Source organism: Rhipicephalus microplus, chromosome 8 (assembly GCF_043290135.1).
Source record: "Rhipicephalus microplus isolate Deutch F79 chromosome 8, USDA_Rmic, whole genome shotgun sequence".
NCBI classification, from domain to species: Eukaryota; Metazoa; Arthropoda; class Arachnida; order Ixodida; family Ixodidae; genus Rhipicephalus; species Rhipicephalus microplus.
This window is the reverse complement of record NC_134707.1, coordinates 14,905,539-14,931,446: the sequence shown is the minus strand read 5'-3', so window position 1 is coordinate 14,931,446 and position 25,908 is coordinate 14,905,539. Positions and strand designations below refer to the sequence as shown.

Here is a 25,908-nt window from a genome sequence, read left to right as displayed (position 1 = left end):
AAAGAAGGTAAATAAGGATTACCTCGTTGACCGCGGATATGTAGCCTAGAATAATGCGTTCCAGTACCCTGCATCGTGCGCGAGCCGGATTGCCAATTTGTTAGACACTATCCTTGTTTCTACTGCTACAACGAATATCGGATATAGCGAACTAATTTACGGTCCAGGCGCTACTTTGTTCTAGTGAAGTTTGACTGTGCTACGAGTCTTGACCTAGAGGGCACAACGCCTTGCCTTCCAGGTGCGATTTCTTTATGACGCTGTTCAGCCGCCTGAGATGGCACTGCAGTGCGGCAACTTTTTCAAGCTTGACACGCCCCTCATCGTGACGGTAAGTTGACGTTACCGGTGCTGCTTGTGAGTGATCTGTGAAATGGTAATAGGGACCATAATGGCAACAGCGTGAATGGCCTTGACGTTGTTACCACAACGGTAATAGCTTATACCGCTGAGGACGTGCAATATTAAAGTGGTGTAGAAGTATTCCTGGGGAAATGTTGATCTTTTATTTACTTTTCCTCCGGCTCTGGAAGTGACACGCTATGTTAAAGTACAATGACTCACGTTCTCTCTCCACCTCAGCTCGTTGATGGTCATGAACTACAGAGGCAGCGCCAGAATCTTTTTACTGGAGGTTAGAGGGGGTGGGCATGCAATTACGGCACATGATTCTTGTTAGGGGGGGGTGGGGGGCAGGGAGGCTGGGATTATATGAGGAAGGATGCGATAATTTAGGGGGGGGGGAGAGGGAGCTCCATCCCTCTCATATCCCTCAAATAAACGCACTGTTATTGCCGTACGCTTCGTCGTGCGACGCTGCAATGACAAGCAAATGAATGAGCGAAAAAGTTCTCATGCTTCGTTTTATGATGTGCTGATGAATGATTTTTACACGTGTTGGTCGTAACTCATATTCTGCTTAGACTTGAATTTACAAAAGGAAGTTAACATATATTACAGCTAGTAATGGGATAGAAGTTAAAGGAGAGTACCTTAGTAACCTGTGATTCGCTGATGACAGTGCTTTTATTAGTAACGCAGGGTACAAACTACAGCTCATGAACTGAACACGGAAAGCATAAGAGTAGGTCCTTGTTGCTAATAGTGCACAGATATGTCAAGTTTTCGAATAACACGTTGTTTCATAAAGAGATAAGCATTTTTTTTTTGCTTTTTAACAGAGCCATCTCACTCGCAAAAAAAAAGTGAACATACGAAACTATTTTTATATAATGCTGATTTTACTGTCTACATTACATGAAAGCGACATGCCGATTTTACTACTACAGTTTCCTAATTTCTTTAATTTCCGTTTATTTTCAGATGGCTGGTTCTATAATTACTTTCTCCGTCATTCTTGTACAGACAGTGGACCAAACTCAAGAATAGCCTGGCAACAGATGTCTTCTGAGGCGTACGCTGGTTTACTGATATGTTTTTCAGACTATTTTCTGTGTTTTCATGGTATTGAAGATTCTCAAGTGCTTACTGCCACACTGTTGAAGTCCATGTGCCTTCGCAATGAGCATTTTTCAAATCCGAAAGTTCCTCCTGTGAAGATAGCCGAAATCGAAAATGGGAGTCAGTGGCCTTCGAACTTGTCAGCAGGAAATTTCGGGGGCCAGACATTTTTCCTGACACTTTGCAAATGGCGCCACCCGGTGACCTCCCAAAAAAACATGGCGCGTGTAACGTAAAAAGGCCCTTTGTCAACCTTAACGTGAAACGCAAGTGCTTCCCTAAAGCTTTCTTCACCGCACTGTAAGTCTTTGTAAGGAGAAGTCAGCTTCTGCATTTTGTTTTATGCCGTAGGTGACTGTACCTGTCTTCGTTATTTTATTGCGATAACAATTATATGACTTCTAGCAATTATATGACACTCTCAGCTGGATTTGGCTGTTGTCGTCAGCGATTGTCGTAATTAACCGTATATGCATTCGCATCTATATAATAAAAACGCAAGAAATAAAAAAATAAACTAAAAGTAGAGTGCAGTAAGCACGTGTAATCGAACGTCCGACTTCTTGGATGTGAGTACGTGTCGATAGCCACTGAGCCACGAAGGAGCATCTCTGTCAACGTTGAAATGGCAAGCTATTTATATCTACCACTTACCGCTGGCAATGCCCATCTCGGGGGAACTATCGTGTTTTCAGCATTACGAGCGAGATGACGAAGTGTGCGCGATTCGCCAGATCGTCATGACGCAGCGATGAGTGCTCATGTGTTGATCTCCCACGCGTACTTTGCCCCGCAGAGGGGGAAGGGGTGGTAGACGCTCAAGCATGTGCGCGCTTATCTCGTGGTGGGGAGAATCGTACGCCTTGGGCTTTCACCGGAATGATTCTGTTGTAGTTACCGGGCACACAAAGGTTACTGCACTCGCTGCACAGTCTCCGTTTGTGAAAAGGACGCGCTTTTTAAACACATTGAATTAGCAATGGAGACACTTATTCGCTTTCATCTGTACCTGTGAGTATGTTTCGTGCGTTATCTGTGCGTGAGCAACGCGGGGCACGTTTCGATCTGCTTGCCATTCTTTGCGTGACGTTTTAATTTATTGCTATCGGATTCATTGCTTCGCCTTTGCCACGAAGCTGTGAATTTTTGCAGATGCAACCCTCTTTACTCTTCTTGGCAGCGTAGCGCCTGTATGCGAATACAACGCAACACAATAAACTTTTTCATCCTTGTGCAACTTACATGTAACAGATGATTATTCTTCTTAACGGTCGGGCTGAAAAAGGGCATAACCGGAATTTCCTCACGAACCTCACGGAAGTTCCTCACACCCGGAGGTATATTCCACAGATATATGCCAACACTGCAAGAAGGCGCGAGCTAGACAGCGACACCTTCTCTGGGACTGTGCACCACCACCGGGTAATCAAGAAGCAATGCCAATTATCATAAGCAGCAAAATCATGAGCCAAGAGCCAGGCAATCAAAGAGACGTGGTCCAGCAAGGTCTTGGCATCCTGGAACGCCAGTGGCCGAAAGCGGTGCCCCCACGGGTTTGACGCAAGTAGGTTGCTGCTCCAGGACGTCCGAGCACGCTAGAGTCTTGCTTTAATTCCTCCACCTCTTTCCCCTTTATGCTGCATCAACAATAAAGTTGTTTCACTGACTCACTCACGAACCAAACAGAGCCTTTACCGCACTTTCAACCTTTGGAAACACTCCGGGAGGAAACTAACGAGGAGGACAACGACCAATCCAGAATGACCTCTCGTGAAGTTGTCGCTAACCAGCGATGCACTCGACAAAAGTACAGCACCATCCACAAATCCTTAGAAGGAGAGGACGCGATTGACTTTCGTAGGATTCAAACGAGGGTCTTTTCCAACATGGGAAGGTTAAACAACATTTTTCCAAAGCTGTGTGGGCCAGCCTGTTCATAGTGTGGCGGCTCGCCATCACTCTACCACATTTTAGGGGGTTGCCAAACTCGACTACCAAATTTAGATATTTTTTCAGGTCAAATACAGGATGTCTAAATCATTCGAGGAATGGAAGGTACAGCTCGCCATCTCTGAGTCAGAGGTAAAGCTTGGGCTTCTGGGGCACGTCAGGCAGCTGGTAGTAGCCAGCGGAGCCCTGGACCCACCCAGCGGAGCTCTGGCACCACCCATCGAGCTTATCACCACTTGTCCCAAAACTTCCTGAATCAAGTTCTTTTTCTTTGTTAGGAAGGGTAATGGGGGGGGGGGGCAGTCCTTCCTACGTTTTCTCTGTTTGTGTACTTGTACATATACAGGTGGGTGAAACGTTCCCAGGCCATTACTCCATGTAATCCTTCGGAAGCGTGGTATGGGAACTTTTGAACCCCCTTGTATACACATGCAAAGCTGAAAATCTCTGGAAGGGAGAGACGGAGGGACGGGAATAAACTTTTCATCTTCGTTATGCAGAACTGAAAGTTCGGCGAGCTGTTATGGATGCATGATTTTAGAACAGTGAAGAAGACGCATTGTGAGAAGTTCGGCTGTGCGCCACAGAACAATCTAACAATCATCATTTCGAAACATACTCTCTAGACAATTCAGGAAGTAATCGAAGCATCGCACATAAAAAACATAATATTGTAGCAGTTCTTCATGAATCTTCCAACATGATAAATCAACCTTGTACATTGAAGGATGACTTGTTCTTGATTTCTGGCTTAGCTGTTTTGTGCTATGTAGCTGCGTGGGTGTTAATACGTGCTCTACGAGCTTGAATTATCTTGATTTGTGAGCGTAGGTTGGCAATAAAAGGCGGAACTCACTCGAAATTACAAAAAAGAAAACATATGCTTCACTGAAGTGTCGCTCAAACTTAGATTCATCAGCACGCAGTGATGTACCGCTACTTCTTAGTGGAACATGCCAATCGCTGCTAATGAGCAATGAAAGACAGAAGATGCCGATTGGACTCAGAGACCCGCAGTCCGCTGTTTGTTAGCGCGCACGCTACCAATTTTTTAATCTTCAACAACGCACAGGAGAAATCTCCCATCGGCTCTAGGTAGGAGGTCGAGATCCAGTGCGTAATATATACGGGGTTGCCAGTGAACGGGTGCGCAGAGCGACCAGTCGGTTTTTTCATCAATCGAAAAACTCTCTAGAAATACGCTGCCTGCGTCGGCATTGCGCGGTGAGAGAGGGGGAGAGGACACGCACAAGCAATGGGGATGTAAACATCGCGGGATGGGTTGCCTAGATAGAGGTGAACAGACGCTGCCTGCGTCGGCGTTGCGAGGTTGAGAGAGGGAGGAGCGTATCAGCGAAAAGAGATGGGAAGGAGGTGCGCATGCGCAGAAAGAGTGATCCCTCCGCAGGCACCCGGAACCGAACTCGACCATGAAATGCTTTGCATGTAATTTAGAAATAGATAGACAGATAGTGGATATATAGATAGATAGGTTCGAACGAATACTGTATTTGTAAACTTTGTGGTCAGCAAAAGCAGGAAGGCTGGAGACGCTTTCTTTTTCTTGAGTTTTTATTAGTCGCTGTGCTACGTAACAGTGGGCGTGGTCGTAACCATGGCGACCGGCTGGCACGGTGGCGGCGTCTCGTACTCCGGGCTTGTCTGGACCAGTATGACCGTGTACGTGATGATGGAACCAGCCATCTGCGTGGATTGTCAATGTGATGAAAAAAAAAAAAGAAAGCAAAAGTACTTCTCAAATGAGCAGCGAAATAGCCCGTCCGGCAAAGGTAAAAAAAAAGACAGGTGATTCGAAGCCCACGGAGGTGACATTGGGTATCCGTTACGACGTGACACGCCACATGTGGCAAACGACGATTCACGACACTTGGGGGCGAACGAGACATCAGCGCGGAAGCTCCGCCCCCATACGGAACGTCAGCTTGCGCGCTTGGAAGGCATCGTATCAGCTTCATTAAGTGCAAAACAAACAAACTCACGTAGCCTTGCTCCGTTCTCTAACAAAGCTACGCCTTCGTGAGTGACAGACACCGCAACAGCCCACAAATCCACTGATTACTCCAAGCGTGTAGGTTTGGCTAGGCTGACAATCGAGGGAGCGCTACTTGCGATCCACCGCAAGCTCAATGTCAGGTGCTTATTTTACTGACATGTTAAAGACTAACAAACTTATATGGCGTGCTCACACATGCAATTTGTTTTCTCGACAGCCTCAATGTGAAGACTTAAATAGTGAACGAAGCGAGCCAGTTCACCGAAACGACCAGTGACACCTCCTAAATAAGTAGCCTTTTATCACGGCTCGATATCTCGTTGGGGGTTCGGAAACAACAGGCTTCGACATTCAGAAATATGACACTTCAAGCATCACTTTACTAAAAAAAATTACCCCCCCCCTCCTCGAAGCGATTCGTAAGAAAATGCTAACGCATTTTCTTTGTGCCCAGGGTACACGGCGTAGTAATTTTAGTGGCGCAAATGAATCACGAGCCGAGGATTTGTACCGTAACCATTCATTTACACATTTGTCAGCCTGTGAATGGTCGAGAGGGAGGAGCGCACGTCCCTCCATCAATATAAACGTACGAGCGAGCGGATGGGAGACTGGAGCGCAGGGAGGAGAGAGCGCTAACGGCGAGAGAAGAAGCGTAGACGCATTGTACCTACCCTCTCCTACACTACCTCTACACGCGATGCGAGCGCCCTCACATGCCAGAGCGTGCTTCTCCTCTCTACTCACTCTCCGCTACTCCGCCCACACCTCTTGCTCCGGTTGCTAGGGGAGAGAAAAAACCTGAGCGCCCGCAGCTGTTGTTGTGGGAGAGAGAGTGAGAACACGTGCCGGCGCGTGGACGCCGCTGGACGCCTGACATAGCCCGACTAAGAAATGCATGAATAAAGGAGAAACGCTGCCTTCAACTCAAAGCGAAAGCCAAGACACCCTTGACTGAATTCCGAACGTGCTATCCAGTGCCCACATATACGGGGTGGGGTGGGTAGTGAACGGTTGTGCAGTGCGAGTAGTTGTTTTATTTCTTCTAGCAAACGCTGCCTGCGTTGGCCTTGCAAGGCAAGAGAGGGGGAGGGGAGTGGCAGTTTGGCGGAGGTCATGCTAAGCCAGCATTAGAACAGTGGTGCTGTTCTTCCTATGTTAATGTAGAGCAGGGCAGTGTAGAATGAGATGCTTCATGCATTGGCCACGCTTGAAAAGTGTCAAAAAGTACAGTCTCGGCAAAAAAAAAAAAAGATTAGCACAAATCAACGGTGACCGGAACCGCAAAATTGCGACAGGTGGCACTGTTGCTCACGAGAACACCGATAGCGAAATTGCAAAGCACATTCCATTTTCCAAAGGAGGTGATCGCGGGATCGGCGCATTCACTGCAGCCTTTATTCTTAATGGCTTTCCCAAAGCCCATATCTTAAAGAAAAGTTCGCTCTTGCTTATCGCCAGATGCGGCAACTCAATGCCACCGAGGTAATTTCAGGCCTGCTCATTGTTTCTGCGGCGGCCTCTGACGTCATTTCGTTTGACCGGTGTGTTTCGCTGCACAGACGTGTGCCTACGCTTGCTCAGGTCACTCGAGAGAGATGCATTGCCAAGCCTGACGAACGTTTTCATGGCATGCTGGCGTGCTTGTTGGTGACTCGCGAGTGTTTTTCTGTGTCCGTGAATAACGACAGCGTGGATATCTGACGCGCTTTGTGCACTGGATATGGGCAATCTGTACGACTGCAAATCCGAACGGTTGCGCGATGCTGCGTGGCGAATCGTCCCGGAAAAGGGACCCAAGTTGCGAGTGTTTTCGTTTTCTAAAGACAACCGGTGAACAAAATGGGAGTGTGTCGTTCGTTAAGCTGACGTCGACATCTGTTTTTTTTTTCGTGACCCAACGGTACGTGTGTCCGTACTACATATTTCTTTTCTAAATGAAGGTGTCATGTGTGCTTCTGACTTGTCAGCGTAAGCCCTGGCATTAAAATAATAAACGCGCGTGGCGGTACGTTTTCAGAACAGTCGTTTTTCCTTCAGGGTTGGTAAATATTTTGCTATTGGTGATTAGCGCAATGGTGTTCTTATGTTACCTCTGCTTACTTGGTTGAGAAAAATGGAAGGAATGCTGTTGCATTGCTTAGTGCATTGGTTTTGTGCATCGTATTTTCTTGCCGGTGTTTCAATCCCTTTATTGCGGTATTATAATATTGCACCACTCTTGCCAGAAAACTGGCCTGATATGTTTCCTTGAAATTTAGATGCTTGTAGACACTTATATATATATAGTAAAGCGTTTTCTTAAATGGTTTTCGTGTGCGTGAGCTCTTTTAAAGTTATAATATTTAACTACCACTACCAAATATACCGATCCAAGAACCTGCAGGGCAGTAGAAGTGCCCACGGGGGCTACACTGTTTAACCTAGACCCAGCATCAACACATTTTCCAGGCCGTAAGTTATATGAGCGACTACGCACCACTGCGAAAAGGGCCAGAAGAAAGAATGATACGCCGCTTCTTGTGTCAGTCACAAGATATTTTTGTGAAACGAGAAATTTTTTTTTCTCGCAATGGTCATCACCCTGATATTGTGCTGAGTAACATACTTCTGACAGCAGCACACAGTCTCCTCAATAACTACGTGTCTATAAAGACAGATGCTCGAAAGTGTACAAATAAAACTTCACAAGCTTTGCAAATGGGTAGGAACAGTGCATGTTCTAGATAGTGTTTGTGTGTGTGTGTGTGTGTGTGAGTGCATAAATAAATAAAGAATGAGTAAAAGTTCTCCTATTTATTTTGTTACTTTGTTGGTCCATCGAATTTTGTTCTGATAGATGGACCACACGTTTGATAGCGCACAATCTTTGACTTTGTCGTAGAAGAAATGGCTTACAGATAAACTTCAAACGATTTCGAGCTTAATAAATCACTTAAACCAGCGTATTTTCTGACGCAAAAGATAGAAGAAAAATGTTAAGCTTGTAAAACTTACCGCGAACGATTTATCTTTTAACAGTAGACGATGGTGGCAACAGATTCACAGCCTCCTCCGGCATGACTAAGCATCACGGCGGCAGTGAGAAGGCCTGAAAATATTTTTCTAGGTGGCGTTTCGCTACAGCGATTCTATTTTTGTTCTTTTTTTTCAATGAACTTGCTGAAATTATATCTTTATCGCAGTTGCTCAGAAAACGCTGCTTGTCGGAGTTCTGTCGGTGGCCACCCCTGCTTTGACAATGGAACGTTCTTGGAACTCTCGATAATGGTTCACTCGGAAAAGCCGCAGCACCCCGTGTCGCAACATTCTCGCTTAGCCTACAGTCCACTTAGGCCAGGAGAGCTTTTCTCGCGGTGTCTAAATCGTGGGCGCGTCCGAATCGGCTTCCCCTGATTGGCTGTAGTGCGCCGCCTGCTTCCGGTCTTTCTTCCGGACCGTCATTTCGACGCCACGCAGCTTTCACAACTCTCGACACAAATGAGATTCGCTCGCAGGATTTCAAGCTGGACGGTTGTGCCCTCACGATCTCCGACGCCAGCGTAGCTCCCACCGACTGGTTCGCCCTCCGCGGTCTCCTGACGCCGTGCAGCTCTCGCATTGTGGCGCCCCGCCCTTGGACTGCTTCGACCGGATCCCCACTTTCTTATTTCCTTCTTTTTCCGTCGCTTGCCTGTCCTCTTCTTCATCTATTTTTCTTCTATTCTTTTTATCCCTACTTCCCCCCACCCCTATAAGGCACTGCGCCGTGTCGCCTGAAGGCAGACAGAAATTAGGTGCCTTTTTCCTCTTCCTTGTAACCACTACCACCACCACACAAATGAGAGAGACGGAGTGTGCTTCGCCACTACGAATGTTGCTCACAGAGATCCGCTTTTAGACGCACATCTCTGAGGCCGTGCATAGACTCTTAATCACGTTAGCCCTTGAATTAGGCTTAACGCTACCGCCTGCCCGACGCCCCTGAAAGGTCTGTACTCATTCCCTGAATCGCTCTTCAAATATCTCAGCACGTTCATACATACGTGCAGACATGTCGAGTATGTTTAATAGTCTGGTTACTCTACATTTGGTCGTCTTAGCTTCTTTTTACGCTAGCAATGTGCTGGCGGGTTCGGTGCGCCGACATTGCCAAGTGTGCCATGACGTCATGATCATCATTTTTTTTGCGTAACTTCGCGCGATCTTGTGAATGAGACACGTCCATGAATCGGACACCGCAAGAATAGCTTCCCAGTGTTCTTCTGTTGGGACTTTGCATGTTGGGAAGAAGATGTGACAATGACCCTCTTTTGGTAAGGAAGAATTTGTCATTCAAGAATTGATGTGATGTGTAGTGGTTAGGTTGCGAATACTTTGTTAGATATTTTCAGGGATCGGTGGAGGGCGAAGTTCTTAAAGATAAAATTCACTGCGGAATTCTCTTTTCAGAATGGCACCACTGCGATGCTTCCTCAGCATACCGGGAAAGACGAACGAAAAACTGCCCTGGAGTCAGCGTTTTGGTAAGTGTAATTGTGTTAGTTAGAAAGCAGTCACGGCGCAGCCGAGTCCTGTTGTCAATCGGCTGATTTTTACCTTGTTCTTATTCAGCCTGTTCCAACCCCTTCTGAGTTCACCTTATTCTGGTGGTTAATGTATGTCATTGAAAGTTGTTACATTCGCCATATTCTCGTCGTTTCGGTGCGGCTTGTGGCTGCACCACGAGCTCAGCTGTTGCCTAGCAACCGCCGCAGCTGGTGGTGCCGCTCGCCGCGCCATCGGGCATGATGATGTCAGAGGAGGAGCTGATGAAGCCACTTTTAGGCTTCAGAGAAGGAGCCGGTGTTGCATCGTATATTAAGCTCGGTTGAATTCGTCAGCACATTTAGGCAAACGGAGTCACAGAGACTGAAAAAAGCCAGGCTCCGTTGCTGGAACGATACGAAGAGGTGGCACCGAGCGGAGGAGATGAAGGAAGAACGAGCCGCACGACTCGAGAAGCGTAAAGAGAACGAAACTAAGCAATGATATTAACCGTACCTCTTGCTAATCCCGTAGAACTGAGTTAAGCCACAGCCATTTTTTTCGGACGTCTCTGCTGTGTATATACTTACCGAAACAAGCAGGGCCAGGTTAATTTTGAAGAAGTCACTTCCATTGAGGCTCATGTCATCGGGATTGATCGTGCTGTGCAAGTACTGGACCTGCCAAGATGAAGCAGCGCACATTTACAGTTAACGATCAGGCCCAGTTCACACGACTGCAAAAAATGTCATAAAGATGACCTAGTTAGTAATTGTTATACCGTGTTTACTCCAATGTAACGCTATCCTTTTTTGTACTTTCGTTATCTTAAGGCGACTGTCGCGTTACAATCGAACAATAAAATACTGCTAGTTTTACGGTTTTTTTCCTGGACTCAATGAAAAGAGGCCACTGACGTTACAATTGTGGTCACGTTACAATCGAGTGAATACGGTTCATTTAAAAGGATGGGCTTGCAATAAAGAACGAAACAACAGAAACCCTGACTATGATTGTCGGCCACAATGTCTATAGCGCCGAATATAACACCCCTCTGACGCTTGTACAAGTTTTTTTTTGCCCTCCACTCTTTCATTGATCATGTTTTCGACGGCTCTCGCTTTGCTGTCCCTCTTCTTTTTTTCCCCCTGTTGCTATTATTCGGATCCTCTTATATCCGCTATGCGATTCTTGAGCCCCGTTACAGGCCACCTTGAAACTTCAAAAGGGGAAAGGGCCATCGTACTCTTGTAAATGACATTTAAGAAAAAAAAACAACAAGCCGGAGACACGAAGGAAAGAAGCCACGAGACATGCGCAGTCCAACAACTGAAAATTCGTTGTCGGAAGTGCAGGCATATACAAAACAACAATGACGCGTGTTTTGGATTACAGGAAGGTGGTTGAATGGGTTAATGTGCAGTGTATGCAAGCTCATCGATGGCCTTGTCACAGGAGATGAGGGTCATACTCGTCTCCTTTAGGGTTTTTTCTGTCCTGACTCCAATTATCTACAGCGAAACGTGACACCACTGGACGTCACGTCAACACTAACCCTTTTAACGCGCCAAAGGTGACAAGGCGCCAGTGTCAAAGCCGGGTCTGTCTATCGATACGTCGGCCAGCATTTCGGAGGCACTTTTTCGGGCTAATTAAACCCATCCACACTGGGTGTTTCCATTGGTCGGCTCCTACCTGGACTTTGGAGGCCGACAACCATAGGTGTCTTAAAAATTGTGTTCTTAAAGGAATTAGGGAAATGAAGTACTCGCTTGTTGCCTTTGTAATTTCGGTTACGACAGATACTTTAGCAACACTGACGGCACCAATTACAGCGACATTTAAAATTAACAGTGTAATTATTAATGAAAACAAGTGGTTGCATCAGGTGGGAGAATCTTAGCTCTTCCTTCGAAGAGTTCTAATTATTGGTTTCCTCTGATACTATTATAAACGAATGCCGTACCTAAAACCATGATTTTGCGACCTGGGGGGATAAACAACAAGAGGGAAGGCAGGGAGGTTAACCAGGCACATGCCCGGTTTGCTACCCTACGCTGGTGGAATGGGAAGGGGGCATAAAGATGAGAGAGAGAGAGAAAAGAGAACAGAAAGAGAGAGAGAAAAACAAAAAAGGAGGATTTTCAGGGATTGTGGATTGTGTACCTGGTGGCTGTAAGCCGTTGTGCTGTCCATGGTCGGTGTCTTGCGGCAGGAATCTTTGATCGCCTGGAACTGTAAAAGAATTGGAACATGGAAAGTGTGATGTATGATGACTTAGACAGGTGACGAGGTGGAGACTTAACTATGAACTGTGATCCTGCAATTGGGCGAGTTAGTTCGTCATTATGAATGCGGAAATGCACTCAAAAGAGTACGATGAAAGTTGAAGGAGCCATATAATGCACGTATCTAATTTTTCTTTGTGTGGGCAGCATCCCTAGAACTTGAGGAATTCAAGCGGGAACAGCGCTCCCAATGACGACAGGTACATCAACGTGGGTCGCTAAGTGACAGACAGACAGACAGACAGACAGACAGACAGACAGACAGACAGACAGACAGACAGACAGACAGACAGACAGACAGACAGACAGACAGACAGACAGACAGATAGACAGATAGACAGATAGACAGATAGATAGATAGATAGATAGATAGATAGATAGATAGATAGATAGATAGATAGATAGATAGATAGATAGATAGATAGATCGGGAGGCGGGAAAGTTTACTAATGGGTGATTTAAAACAGAACAACACGGGAAAAACAAGGAAAAGGTAACAGAAGTATAGGTCGCGCACAAACTTGAAACTCATACAAATCTAGAAATACATTTACACATTCTTGAATGGCCATGAATATTATTCGCAATAAACGCGTGCCGGCTAGCGCTTTAATTGATTTGCACTTAGTTCGTTATATAGCTCGTTGTACTTTAAAAATCATTTTGAATGGCGTCTAAAGAAGTTCAGAAAAAAAAAGAGCTTGAGGTATGAGCCAAATAAGTGCTTCGCATTTAACACATGGTCTACGCATGGACGAGCAAAAAGCTTCGTTGCTGGCGTATGAAGCCATGAGGTTGACGAACTATATGACGTCTGTATATACTCACTGCATTTGACAGTGCTTGGCTCACTCTTGCCAGCTCTAGAAACTCGTACGACGTGAAAGCCGAGTAGCCGATGGCTATCCACAGCTCGGTCTTCCTCAGGCCCTCGGTGATTATGGTGTAGAGGGAGATGCACGTGACCAGGAGTAGCCCCACGCAGGACACCACGATCGACCTGTGCCAGATGGAGTTGATGGCGCTCTTCAGCTCGACCACGGTGCACAGGTGCAGTCGCACGGCCTGAATCTTCTGCGCCGCCTCTTTCTCGCAGCCGACCACCTTGCAGCCGACGAAGCCGTCGATGCAGTGCTTGAGGTACAGCACGTAGCGTTTGAGGACCTGACGACAGAAGGCAGTTGTATAATGACACCATGAAGTAAAATTTCAATAAAATCGCATTGATGAACTGTTCATGCACTTTAGCTGCATGGTTTTTCCTATAGTATAATGATTAGAAAAGGCGATACAAGTGAAAGTTTGTCTTTGAGCTACGGATTGACTCACTGACTGATACATCGGCTGACCTGACTAATTGGGGCTGTATGGTAGAGTGGGGACAGACTGCCTCACTTGACTTGGCTGGCTGACTTACATGTGAGTGGAGCGAGTGAATGTCTGACTTCAGCGGCCGCCCGCCCACCTGCTCGCATTATACACTATAGTCAACCGACTAACGAATAGATCACTTGACTTCACTGGCTCACTGATACTAGTCGTGCTTTAGTGAGTGAGTGTATTGCCGACTGAATGGCTTGGCTTGACTGATTGGCCAGATGAACAGAAGATTGCGTAATATAGTGACTTAGTTGGTAACTGATTAAGCGAATCGGATACCCATTCAAAGAATGAATGAATGATTTAGAACAATGGTGCGAGATAGCAACTGATTGACTGGATTGCTGGACGAGTGCTCGGATGAGACAGTGAGTGAGCGAATGAGCAATTGACTCACCTCCGCCGAGTGTCTCAGCGCGACGAAGTTGATGCTGTCGTAGGTGAAGAAGAGGAAGGCGGCGAAGAATCCCAATACCCGGTCCGCAGTCTCTCGCGTACTCAAATGGCCGTCCTGGTCGACCTTCTGTTCCTGGTGGATCAAGGCGGCGGTGTAGCTGACGAAGTACGCGGTGAAGGTGACGATGCCGCCGATATCGGTCCAGAAGAAGGCTCTCTGACCGCAGCACAGGCATGAGGGGATGCCCACCTATTTTATTTTTGAGATGTAGACAATGGAGACAGAAGAAAAAGTGAATAGAAAGAAAAATAAAACAACTTGGAGGATGCTGGAGCATCACGTTCATGTGCGGATCGCGACCAAACTGTTGCTGTTGTTTCTAATTGAGTAATCATTGTACAATTAAAATGCTGCTACAAGGCGGCATGGGGACATGCCGCCTTGTAGCAGCTTTAAACTAGAATGCCTAATGCAAGGGCACTCCCACAAAGGCGCTGAAAACAATGCCGACACCGAGTAATCATTGTACAATTAAAATGCTGCTACAAGGCGGCATGGGGACATGCCGCCTTGTAGCAGCTTTAAACTAGAATGCCTAATGCAAGGGCACTCCCACAACGGCGCTGAAAACAATGCCGACACCGACATGAAACATTCTGGGCTAATGACTTTTTAAAGCTACCTCCTTATAAGGAAGATATAGAAACAGAAATAAAGGCGAGAAGGTTTAGCCGGCTAGTCCTGGCTGACGGCCCTTCACCGAGGAAAAGGAAAGGAGAAGTGACAGTTGAAAATGAAGAGAAGTCAGCACTGTACAGGGACACATACACGCAGACAAACGCGCACTTGTAACACAGTCACAGGTGCTCATACAGGCCACTTCCACGTCAAGAAGCGCAACACTTTTCTAATGCACTGAGCGCTGCAAGAGGCACGTCATTACGGCTCTAAGGTTTACCCTATCGTGAAGCGCCGGTAATCCGAGTAGCCCAATGCTGTTCGAACACGAAGCCTCCCTTGTTAGATTGTATGGTTTCGAAAGAAAAGCGGATGTTTGGCTGACAGGCATATGGACATATATGAACAAGAATTTATCAACAGTGACAGGCATATAAATTGGAACACTGTTAGGTTAATCATATAGCAATTTCTGTTTTTCTGGACAACAAAAGTAAGGAAATAGCGGAGATCAGTGATGTGCCGATGAATATATCGAAACAAATATGAGCCGGCCTTACTGTCTGTACGGACACAGTGGTATACTTATAAGTTACGTAGATAAAGACAAGCATGCGTAAACAGACACTGTGGTTGTCCTTAAGCTATGCGTAAACAAGCATGCGTAAACAAGCATGCGTAAACAGATACTGAGGTTGTCCTTGAGGTTGTCCTTCCCGTTACAGTTACAAAATTGTAATGATCACGTTACTGAGTTACCAAAAAAATTAATGCGTTAGAGACTACACTACTAATTACTCGAATAACAGCCTTACTTTATTTATGCTGTTGTGGTGACGGTGTACATTAAAATAGCTCTGACCACCATGTACAGATTTTAATTGGGGAAATTGCGAAACATAATTGCATTTAACAAACGCTGTGCATGGCATTGGTTCATAGGCTCTTTCGCATTTGAGCAAAACTGGTGTCATCGTGAGAATTCGTTCAAAGTTCACCCATCGAACACTGGCCACAATTGCTGAACTGTGGTATGTGAGACAAAGTGACTAGACGACCAGTTTTCAGGGAATATTTGTTAATATGTTCATTATACAAATCGCATTCTTATGCAAGAAAATCTGTGCCTCCAGGCTTACACTGTCTGCCACGCCAAATTTTGAACAATTATATAAATCTTTATAGTACCTAGTATATCTATGAACGATAGGTGTAACCTTATTAAAAGAACGAAGAAAGCGGAGTGGGTTAGACAACAAATGGGTGTTAAGGACATCTAAGACGAAATGAAGAAGAAATGGGCAGAGCGTGTAACGGGTAGGCAGGGTAACCGTTGGTTATTAAGCGTAACAGACTGAATTCCGAGAGAAGACAAGTGCGCGAGGTGGGGAGAAAGTTGGATCGTAGGCAGACAGGATTATCATGCTTTCGGGGATAACGTATGCTGCAAGCACAGGACCGGGTTAATTGTCGAAGCAATTGTGACAGGCCTTTGCCCTATGGTGGTAGTGGCCAATGGTGATGACGACGAAAGTGATGAAAAGCACTTGGAGGCTCACCTCTTTCTCAAAGGCATCGGCCTTCTGCAGGAACTCGACCATTTTCCTGGCGCCGATCGCCATGGTGAAGAAGTTGCAGCAGGCCTTGATTATGACGACCACGTGCAACAGGACAAGTAGTGACTTGGTGAAGAAGCGATGGATGTCACTGAGCTCGATGGCGTGGCGTGTGACCACGTCTGTCTCGAACCACAGAAAGAAGGCGAGACACGCCGCTGCGTACAGGGTGTACCAGTGAAGCCAGACCACTTTCGGGGACCTGGGCGACAGGAGACATTGTAGGCTAGGAGGGAAATTGGTCGTACAACATCGCTCAAGTGTATTTCGCACGGACAAGCTTTTAGCAGTGAAGCCAGATCACTTTTCGAGAGCTAGGCAAATGCGCACGTCGTAGGCCAGGAAGAAACTAAACAGGTTAGATGACCAGCCGCTGCCAGAAGAAGGTAAACTGCGCAATCGCCATGACTCATCATCACAGAAGAAGGTCGTGCAAGCGCCACTGAGCTTCTAGCGAATTACTGGTCTGTCGGAACGCCTCTGAGTGGACTGATTTTGTGTGTGCGTGTTTCCGTGTTTTTCTCTTATTGGTTTTTTAACTCTCTCTCTCTTTCAACCACCTATTTCCAACCCCCGTGCAGGGTGGCATACCGGATACTAGCATCTGGTTAACCTCCCTGCCTTCCTTTTTTCTCGTTTCTCCCTTGGCGTATACAACAATGATGGCGTGTATTTAACACGGATGAAAGGTGTACCAGCAAAGCCAGATTACTCTAGGAGCCCCGGTGACACTGTAGACCAGGAGAACTTTACTGGCGCATCAACCACAAGGGTATACCTGTGAATCAATATCCCTTCTGGCGACGAGAGTGATTTAGAAAGCCAGCATTAAATAGGAGACCTATCAATGAACAAAAAGACAGGTAACCTGGTTTTTGCACGTCTAGAGGGTGTGCCAGTGAAGGCAGGCCACTCTTGGAGACCGGGTTGATATAGCAGACCAAGAAAAGATTACAGGCGTATCAAAAATGACTCTATCAAAAATCACTGCTATTGGATGTACCAGTGAAACCAGACCACATTTAGAGACAGAGTGACGGGATACCAGCTGGGAATTAAGCCTATTTTTGTGGAAAGATATCATTGACGTGGTTGTGGCAATTTAAGTGGTAAGATAAGGCAGTTCGTCTGGCATTAACTTGGGACAATATGCAATCAACGTTCGTCCCCCCCCCCCCCATCTCAGCACCTTTTTCGTAGCCAAAATGTTAAATTGAAACAAGACAAACGGATTTGTATTAACAAATTATCTAAATTACAGACTGTGATAATTGTGTGATCGGCTGCTACGTAGGTCCCTTTCTGTGCCTTGCTGATTTGTCGGGGGCAGGAATACGGAATCGGCGGAAGTTCTGTCAAACAGCTTTTAAGAGGCGTTCGTTTCATTGTACGATGAAAAACCTCGGTTTACATCGAGTCCAATATGCGCAGTAGGGCCTCCATCTTGCTTCCATCACAAATGAATTAAGAAAGCTAAGCTTTCACTAAGCCGCGCAATGCTTTAAAAAGTGAAGCTAGACCACTCTTAAGACTAATCTGGTTGCTTCTAGGATGTTTATATATACTGCCTCTAGGTCAGTGCTAGGCTTAAATTTGGTGGTGTTAGCTTGTCTCTGCGTTAATTCTCAGCGCAGACAGGTGCGAGTAGAACCACCGACTGTCACAGACACGACACGGATGTTTAAATGCCACAGACAGAAATATGCGCTTAAATCTAAGGTTTGAACCACTCAGAGATCTACGGGCACGTCCTAGTCGTGGGTGTAAGCCTTCCGTCGCATCGGGATCTTCTCGCACCCACCGTGGTCTTCCCTGTTCCATAGTATTCTGTCATCGTACGTATACTCTTGGCCTCCTGTTGCCACCGTTGCTTCATAGCAATTGGTAGGCCTACCTGTGGCCTTCATTTTAAGTTGATCAGTGCTGAATAGTAGAATTCACCAAATATTTCTAGGGCATACCCACTTTTGATGATGATAGTGTTCTAAAAAGCCGCATACACAACTTACGGCTTTCGTAAAAAGCATTGCTGTTAAAAAAAAGCTGACTCATTCGTATGAGACGAACCGAAGGCGAAAGACATCTTTTTTCTTCATCTGCTCAGTCGATGTAGTATTGACCCCCTTCCCCTCCCGCGTACTGCCCCTAACACGGTTCTACAATGTCTCCGTGATCATAGGCCCTAGAAGACTGCTGCCTCACGTAGTTTTTTTATGTGCGCCGACCTCCGGGGCCGGCTCACCCTTGACCAAGTAGTAATGTCACGTGAAGACGTCATAATGTGACGTCATAGTGATTTCACCACACAATCACAATGACGTCACAATTTTGGGTAACCTTTGATGTCATACGACGTGTAATGATGACGTTAGCAAACGGCGATGATTATTGCATCACTCTTGCCGACGCCTTCACCGCCGGTGGTCGCTTTTCCCGTTTCGCGAGGTATCTGACGTATCACGAGGTATCATGAAGTATCTGAGGCTTTCACCTTTACGAGTGTCTGAGAGTGCGAGGAACGTTCTTACCTGGGAGGCTTGGCGAACATGTCCTTGACGAAGAGGCAGCCGCAGAGGCGGCAGATTCGGGCTTGAAGGGAGAAGCTGCGCAGCATGTTGCTGTGTCGACTGGGCTTGTGCTTGTGTTCTTTCACGCCGTCCGGAGCGTCGCCGCAGGCGGTCGACATGTCTACAGTCGAGTCATTCGTCGCTGGCTCTTTTGCCGTAGCGCCGTTAATAGGAGAGCCCTTCATCGTCAGGCACATAGAATGCTTGGCTAGATGGAAAAATAATCATGTAGTATAAAGAAAAATGATTAATAAACTTTCACTATTAATGTACAAGAACCCCGTAAGCCCTCATTACAAGGTACTTGAGTGAAAGGACGCATCATCATTGGTAACTAATTACACACAATAGGTAAAAATAATGCAAAGTGAAACAGAGATGATGTACAACAGAAGTTTGCGAACAGAACTACATTAGATAATACTCCGATTGCACACGAGTCCATAAAGAAACAGATTACCGTATAATCATACCAAAAGGTTATAAAATTGATTGATGATATGTGGGGTTTAACGTCCTAAAACCACCATATGATTATGAGAGACGCCGTAGTGGAGGGCTCCGGAAATTTCGACCACCTGGGGCTCTTTAACGAGTACACAAATCTGAGCACATGGGCCTACAACATTTCCGCCTCCATCGGAAATGTAGCCGCCGCAGCCGGGATTCAATCCCGCGGCCTGCGGTTGAGCAGCCGAGTACTTTAGCCACTAGAACACTGCGGCGGGGCACGGTTATAAAATGAACCCCAATAATAAGATTGCTTACGTATTTATTCAAAGAGACAGAAACGGGACGCCACACAATGCAGGCGCTGACTGCCTACATGGGGCGCCACTGCACGAACTCGAAGAATATAGTCCAAGAAAGGCTATTGGGGACCATCACAAACATGATAGAAAGATTGACAGTGAGTTACACAGACGTTTGATCCCATATGACATCCCTGTGAGCTGCGGCCGCTTCTACGTAGGGAAAACCGGACGTTGCCTCAATGATCACACCAGGGAGCACGCCAGTAACCTTAAGCAAAAGGACAGCAGTAATTTTGGAGTTATCTTGTACTTTGCATGCCTAACTTCTATCGAATCACTGTCAACACAAAAGCATGCGGACCAGAGTACACGTAATATTGCTGAGACATTCACCATGGTGACTCTGGGCCCTTCGTGCTTCATATCAGCGTCCATACAGTTGCTTGACAAGGAAATCTCATATCTGCAAGATTAGCACCTCGTCAAAAGTCTGTAACCTCAAATCTACATCTTCATCATGTTTGTCCCGCATGTTTTCTTGTATTTTTTTCTTCCTATATATTTCACATTCGCGCAATCAAGCTCATGTTGGATGTGAGCGCCTGTGTTGTGCGTGTGGTCTATTCTCGGCGTACCGTTCCTGCTGTGTAAAAAAAAAAAAATTCGGCAGATCCCTCGTATCTTGGAAAACGATGCTATGCAAAGCATACGCATGCAAAGTGACTGAGTTTTAATGTTTTTATTGAGTGACACGTTACGAAGTTGCGCTAGAGATATGTACAAACGTGCGCACAGGCGTACGTTAAATAGCCGCATATATTTAAAGTCACCAGTTGTTTACAGTGGTGTAACGACGCCAACAGCAACATGGATATTAGCAACACCAGAAGTGGTAAGCTGATATAAAGCGCTGCTGCTCGCGAGGATGGTAGTCGTGAACACTGCTACATAAATCAATTCCAGCACACGGCGCCCAAGTACAATTGACTTTAACCCGACCTGACGGCTGCATCAAAAGGAATACGCATGTAAGCTTTATAAAATCAGATAGCCAGCACTGCACGAAAACTGACGTTTCACCAACATTGGGGTCTATTAAAAAAAAACAGTTCCTAGGCCTGGCGTGGCTCAGTGGTAGAATGCTTCATCGCCACGCAGAATGCTTGGGTTCGATTTCTGCTGGGAACCTGGTATTTATTCTTTGCATTTATCGGGCCAACGGGGTCAATGCGACCTCCGGAGATTTCGGCCACCTGGGGTTCTCTAACGTGCACCCAAATCTGAGCACACGGGCCTACAGCATTTTTGCGTCCATTGAAAATGCAGCCGCCTCAGCCGGGATTCAATATTGCGACCTGGGGGTCAGCAGGCAAAGTACATTTGCCACTAGACAAACCCAGTGGGGCCACGCGTTAAAATTACCCATGCCCATGAAAATTGCCCATTCTTGTCCTCCCTGGGTATATGTTGATTTTGAATCACCCGTAGTACATATCCGTGTACTAGTGGCACATACACGCTCATGGGTGTGTGCCACTGTCTGGCGTGAAGTGCCCGATGACGTACGTCACGGGATTTTGTCATTATACACGTGTTGCATAGCGCGTCGAATTGGGCATGCCATCTTAGCCTCGCATACTAATTTTGGTTCATGACAAGTTAATGGGGTGATCAAGAGAGCACCCAGACGCAAGCAGCCAGACAGATAGGTAGATAGATGGATGAATAGATACGCAGATAGACGACAAAAATGCTTGCAATACTCAAAGAAATGCTTTGTATTTAAAATTGCAACGCAGTAACTTTGCAGGCGCATGCTTCTCGTGACGTTGACTTCGTAGATACGTGGGATCTGCTGATTTTTTTTAAAATTCGGCTCACGCTAACGTTAAGCCAGGGAAAACAAGCATGGTAGTTTTCTTAGCATAGTATAAACATTTCAACCTCACTAGAAGCGTTACAAATTTATGTTCGAAGATTTTTCGCGAGAGTTACGATGGTAATTGTTCGTTAAGCAATCGTTGTTCATTGCCCCACCGCGATGGTCTAGTGGCTAACGTACTCGGCTGCTGACCCGCAGGTTGCGGGATCGAATCCCGGCTGCGGCGGCTGCATTCTCGATGGAGGCGAAAATGCTGTAGGCCCGTGTGCCTAAACTTGGGTGCACGTAAAATAACCCCAGGTTGTCGAAATTTCCAAAGCCCTCCACTACGGTGTTTCTCTTAATCATGTGGTGTTTTTGGGACGCTAAACCCCTCAAATCAATCATAGATCCTTGTTCATTACTCAACGTAGTGAGATCACAGTTATTCTATCATGGTTGAAATGTCCCTACGTTTCTGAACGTGAGCTGCAACTTTCGTGAAGTAAAGCGTTGAAGCTTAAAAAGCGAGCACCATAAGAAGAAAACAGAAAAAAGGGAAATGTACATACAGGACAAAGGTGGACTTGCACCGAATTTTCTAGAACACAATCAAGCATGCGTAAAGACACACTGGCAGAATCACGTCACGACGAGATAGGGCTTCTAGAGGAGGCGGTGTTGCTATCTTTGTCAGACACGACATAAAATCTTTTCTATTACATCAGATTCAAGAACACGAAAGTGTCATTATAGAAATTTTTTTGAGGGGACGATCATTCGCCGTTCTTGCAGTTTATCGCGCACCCGATTCACCACCCGATTTCTTTAGGTCACTTTACGATTACATGAACACATGCAGGCATGATAAGGCAATACTAATAGGTGATTTTGACTTGCCAGGAATAAATTGAAGCTCTCCTTTTCTGAACACAAAAACTATGAGCATGCGTCGTACCTCTTTGATATTATGATAAGCCAAAGCATGCATCCAATTGTTACCCAACCGACATGGGTGCATGGCGCAAATGCATCCTTGCTTGACCTGGTCTTTATAACGAAATCGATTGAACTTTTTTCTGTATCGGTCGACCCTGGCCTTTCGGATCATAACATGGTTTATTTTTCTTGCCCCATGCAGGCTGTTTGCACTACGCACCATGCCAAATCAATCACTGTGAAAGAATTTTCGCGTGCAAATGACGAGAGTGTTCTGGACCACCTCGATCTTTCCCTCAGCAGCTTTCAAGGAACTGACCCTGAAGTATTGTGGAACAAATTTAAAGAAATATGCCTGTATTGTCTAAATAATTTTATTCCTAGCAAATTAAAAAAAAAACGCGCAAATCAAATCCTTGGATCACGTGAAAAATCTTGCACATGAAAAGGAAACTAAAAGAGCTTAAACGCAAGGGTGCTCCACGCAATATTACTCTTTCTGCTCAGGACACACTGAACGAGGCTGTGAGGATAGCTAAGTTTAGATACTTTCAGTATACTCTACCCAACTTTATTACGTCAGCCCCACTAAAATTTTCGAACATTTTGAGCAAAAAGACCAATTGTGTTGAGCAAATAACACACGAAGGAGAAACTATTGTCGACAAGAAAACTATTGCCAATCATTTCAATTTGTATTTCCATAACGTTTTTTCAGCTTCTAACAAGCCACTGCACCGATTTTATCGAAGTAATGACGACGTTTCAGATATTCTATCTTTACCCGGTATTACTTCGTTGTTCTTGAATTTGAAAACTGAAACTTCAACCGGTCCTGATCAAATTACCAACACTTATTACGGCGATATGCCGAGATGCTATTGGAGTTTCTTATAACAATTTTCCGCGCTTCCATCCGTTCCGGCCGCTTGCCTCGTGACTGGAAAGTGGGACGCATTGATCCAGTGCACAAAAAGCGTGACAAAAATTTGGTGCCAAATTATCGTCCATTTTCTATAACGTCTTCGTCTTGCAAAGTGCTTGAACATATCATAGCTGAATTTATTATAACGTTTCTTAATGAAAATAACATACTTCCGGATGTTCAGCATGGTTTCACGAAAGGGTTTTCCACAGAAACGCAGTTAATTTCTGTTGTTCACAGTTTTTCACAAATTTTAGATAAGGCAGGTCAAGTTGATGTCATTTTTTTTAATTTCACGAAGGCATTCGATCTTGTTCCTCATGATAAGTTTATTCAAAAACTGAAATCGATTGGCCTTCCAGAATTTATAATTTCCTGGTTTTCTTCCTATTTGTCTGGCCGCGTTTAGTTTGTAAGCATTGCCGGTAATTGCTCTGACCTGCTCCCTGTAACTTCTGGGGTTCCCCAAGGGAGTGTACTTGGGCCATTATTATTTTAAATTTATATTAATGACATTGTTGATACTGTTTTCTTGCCGGTCCAGATTCGACTGTTTGCAGATGATTGTGTGCTGTTTAATGAAATAACTTCCTATGACGACCAGGTCTTGCAAAACACTAACCTCCAAAATATCTTTGCATGGTGCGAGCAATGGAAGATGAGGTTAAACACAGACAAAACCGTCTTTATGCGAGTAAGCAGCAAAAAAAAAAAATATTTTGCCATTTACATATCATTGCGGTACCCAGACACTAGCTCAGGTTGTTGAGTATAAGTATCTTGGTGTCACTCTAACCAACAACCTCACCTAGAATAAGCACATCTCTAATATTTGCGCGTCGTCTTTCCGTAAACTTTGTCTTTTGAGACACAAACTAAAGCATGCTCCTTCTACTGTAAAAAAAAAAAGACTAACTTATTTGACTGTTATACGCCCCTCATTGGAATATGCCTCAATCGTCTGGGACCCACACACAAAAAGCAACATTGAGGCTCTCGAACTAATCCAACGCAAAGTGGTACGTTTTATTTACTCCAAGACGGAGAACTGATTCCCCCACAAACCTTATGAAAGAAAACAGTATACCCACACTTAAAAAACGTCGTAAAACTCACAGGCTCAAATTTCTTTTTCTTTTGAATAACAACAAGTTATCAGTAAACCATGATTTGTATCTGAAACCGCTTACGACAAGACAAACCCGGCATCGACAAACTCATTCATTAACACCGTATTTCGCCAGAACAAATATCTTCAAATACTCGTTCTTTCATCGAACCATAAACGACTAGAACTGCCTACCTCAATCGTTAACCGGCTCTGTAGAGGCACTGGAGCGTATTTAACCATGACCTGTGATACATCTTTTTGTATCTTTTGTATATGATGTATCTTTTTATTGTTCTTGCTGTTTTACACCTGTGTACAATGCTATGATCTTGCCGCTCCTGCTGAGGCCCTTAATTGGGCCTGCAGTATTCTGTAAATAAATAAATAAATAAATAAATAAATAAATAAATAAATAAATAAATAAATAAATAAATAAATAAACACAATAATACGCTCCCCTTCCCTGCCCTATTTTTATCATTACCTGACCTTAACACATTCACCACATGGAAAGTTGTACATTCGTTAGGTATAGAATTTCTTTATCAGTGATATGCAGCGAAGGTTCGCTGACGCATAATTTAGCGCCCAACTTCCTGATGTGGAAAGCTTCACATATTTTTTCTCTGTCCAGTCGATTACATTCCTTCACTTGGCATCATGTGTCAAATGGTCCCGAAAACCACACTGCTGAAATACAGCCTTTTTTTATTGAAGATTTTTCGCCAGAGTAACTAGTTTAAAAATTAATTTTAGCAATATTCGTTAATTACATGGGCTAACGAAGTGTACGTGCTGCATACTGCTCAGAATAGTGCGGTGCAATATGTACACGCGTAGGGCGTATGTTTTTTTTTTTTTGCATGGCACCAGTTAGCTGGAACACGCTTTATATACAGGAAAAGGTGACATCCGCAAAAAATGTCTTACCTGTCGAGTCTTTTCCTGCATTAAAAAAACAACTACCCTTTTACGTTTTCTTCACTCTCTCGTAAGAAGTCTCAAGGACATACCGCAAGCGACGGCTGCTCGCGCGAGGAAGGCCGCAGTTTGACGCTAAGAGACGCTCGAGTAGCCGCTTCAGAATCCACTTCTACGGGCTCTTCTCAAAAAGGCGCCACGCGCCGCTGAGTTGACCGACAAAAGGCCACGCCTGTTCTTTTTTTCTGTTTTGTCCTCCAGTCTTCACGTTACGAGCGTTGTACGGTGCAGCATTTGGAAAACGATCTCCGGTACTCCGTTATCAGTTCGAGTTACGTTCCTTCCTCGGTGGTCGGACCCGCGTAGCGTGACAGCGTGTGCCAATCATCGCTTCGTTTCTCCGGAGGAACGCCGGAGTCAGGATCCCATTTCCTGGAGTGTACAGACCGACCGATAGATCCTACGTCCAGGTGGCCTATGGCAGCAATTCGCATCTACACTGGCGCTTGCTCCGTCCTGCGCGCCACCTAGCGGCCGGG

The 25,908-nt window shown here is 45.4% G+C and overlaps 1 protein-coding gene across 3 annotated transcripts; it reads right to left on the bottom strand.

Moving 5' to 3' along the window:
* Nucleotides 1–4,965: 4,965 nt before the first annotated feature.
* Nucleotides 4,966–25,828, bottom strand: LOC142768825 (uncharacterized). 3 transcript variants are annotated; one of them, XM_075871130.1, is made up of 8 exons: nucleotides 25,379–25,828; nucleotides 18,819–19,065; nucleotides 16,234–16,492; nucleotides 13,997–14,245; nucleotides 13,048–13,383; nucleotides 12,098–12,166; nucleotides 10,522–10,611; nucleotides 4,966–5,115 (listed from the first exon to the last, which is right to left on the bottom strand). In XM_075871130.1, the coding sequence occupies exons 2-8, from the start codon at nucleotides 19,052–19,054 to the stop codon at nucleotides 4,999–5,001; spliced, it is 1,356 nt and encodes a 451-aa protein (XP_075727245.1). In that variant the 5' UTR covers nucleotides 19,055–19,065; nucleotides 25,379–25,828; the 3' UTR covers nucleotides 4,966–4,998. The 3 variants fall into 3 exon arrangements, with proteins under 3 accessions (XP_075727245.1, XP_075727244.1, XP_075727246.1); XM_075871129.1 differs by having other exon boundaries at nucleotides 18,819–19,060; XM_075871131.1 differs by having other exon boundaries at nucleotides 25,462–25,828.
* Nucleotides 25,829–25,908: the final 80 nt, after the last annotated feature.

Bases quoted from the DNA above. Each gene is read 5' to 3' on its own strand.
- LOC142768825 (XM_075871129.1), bottom strand. From the start codon at position 25,399: ATGCAGGAAAAGACTCGACAG. The intron at 16,493-18,818 runs GTAAGAACGTTC...CCTGTCGCCCAG, and splicing joins ATGTTCGCCAAGCCTCCCAG to GTCCCCGAAAGTGGTCTGGC. The intron at 14,246-16,233 runs GTGAGCCTCCAA...AAAATAAAATAG, and splicing joins CCGATGCCTTTGAGAAAGAG to GTGGGCATCCCCTCATGCCT.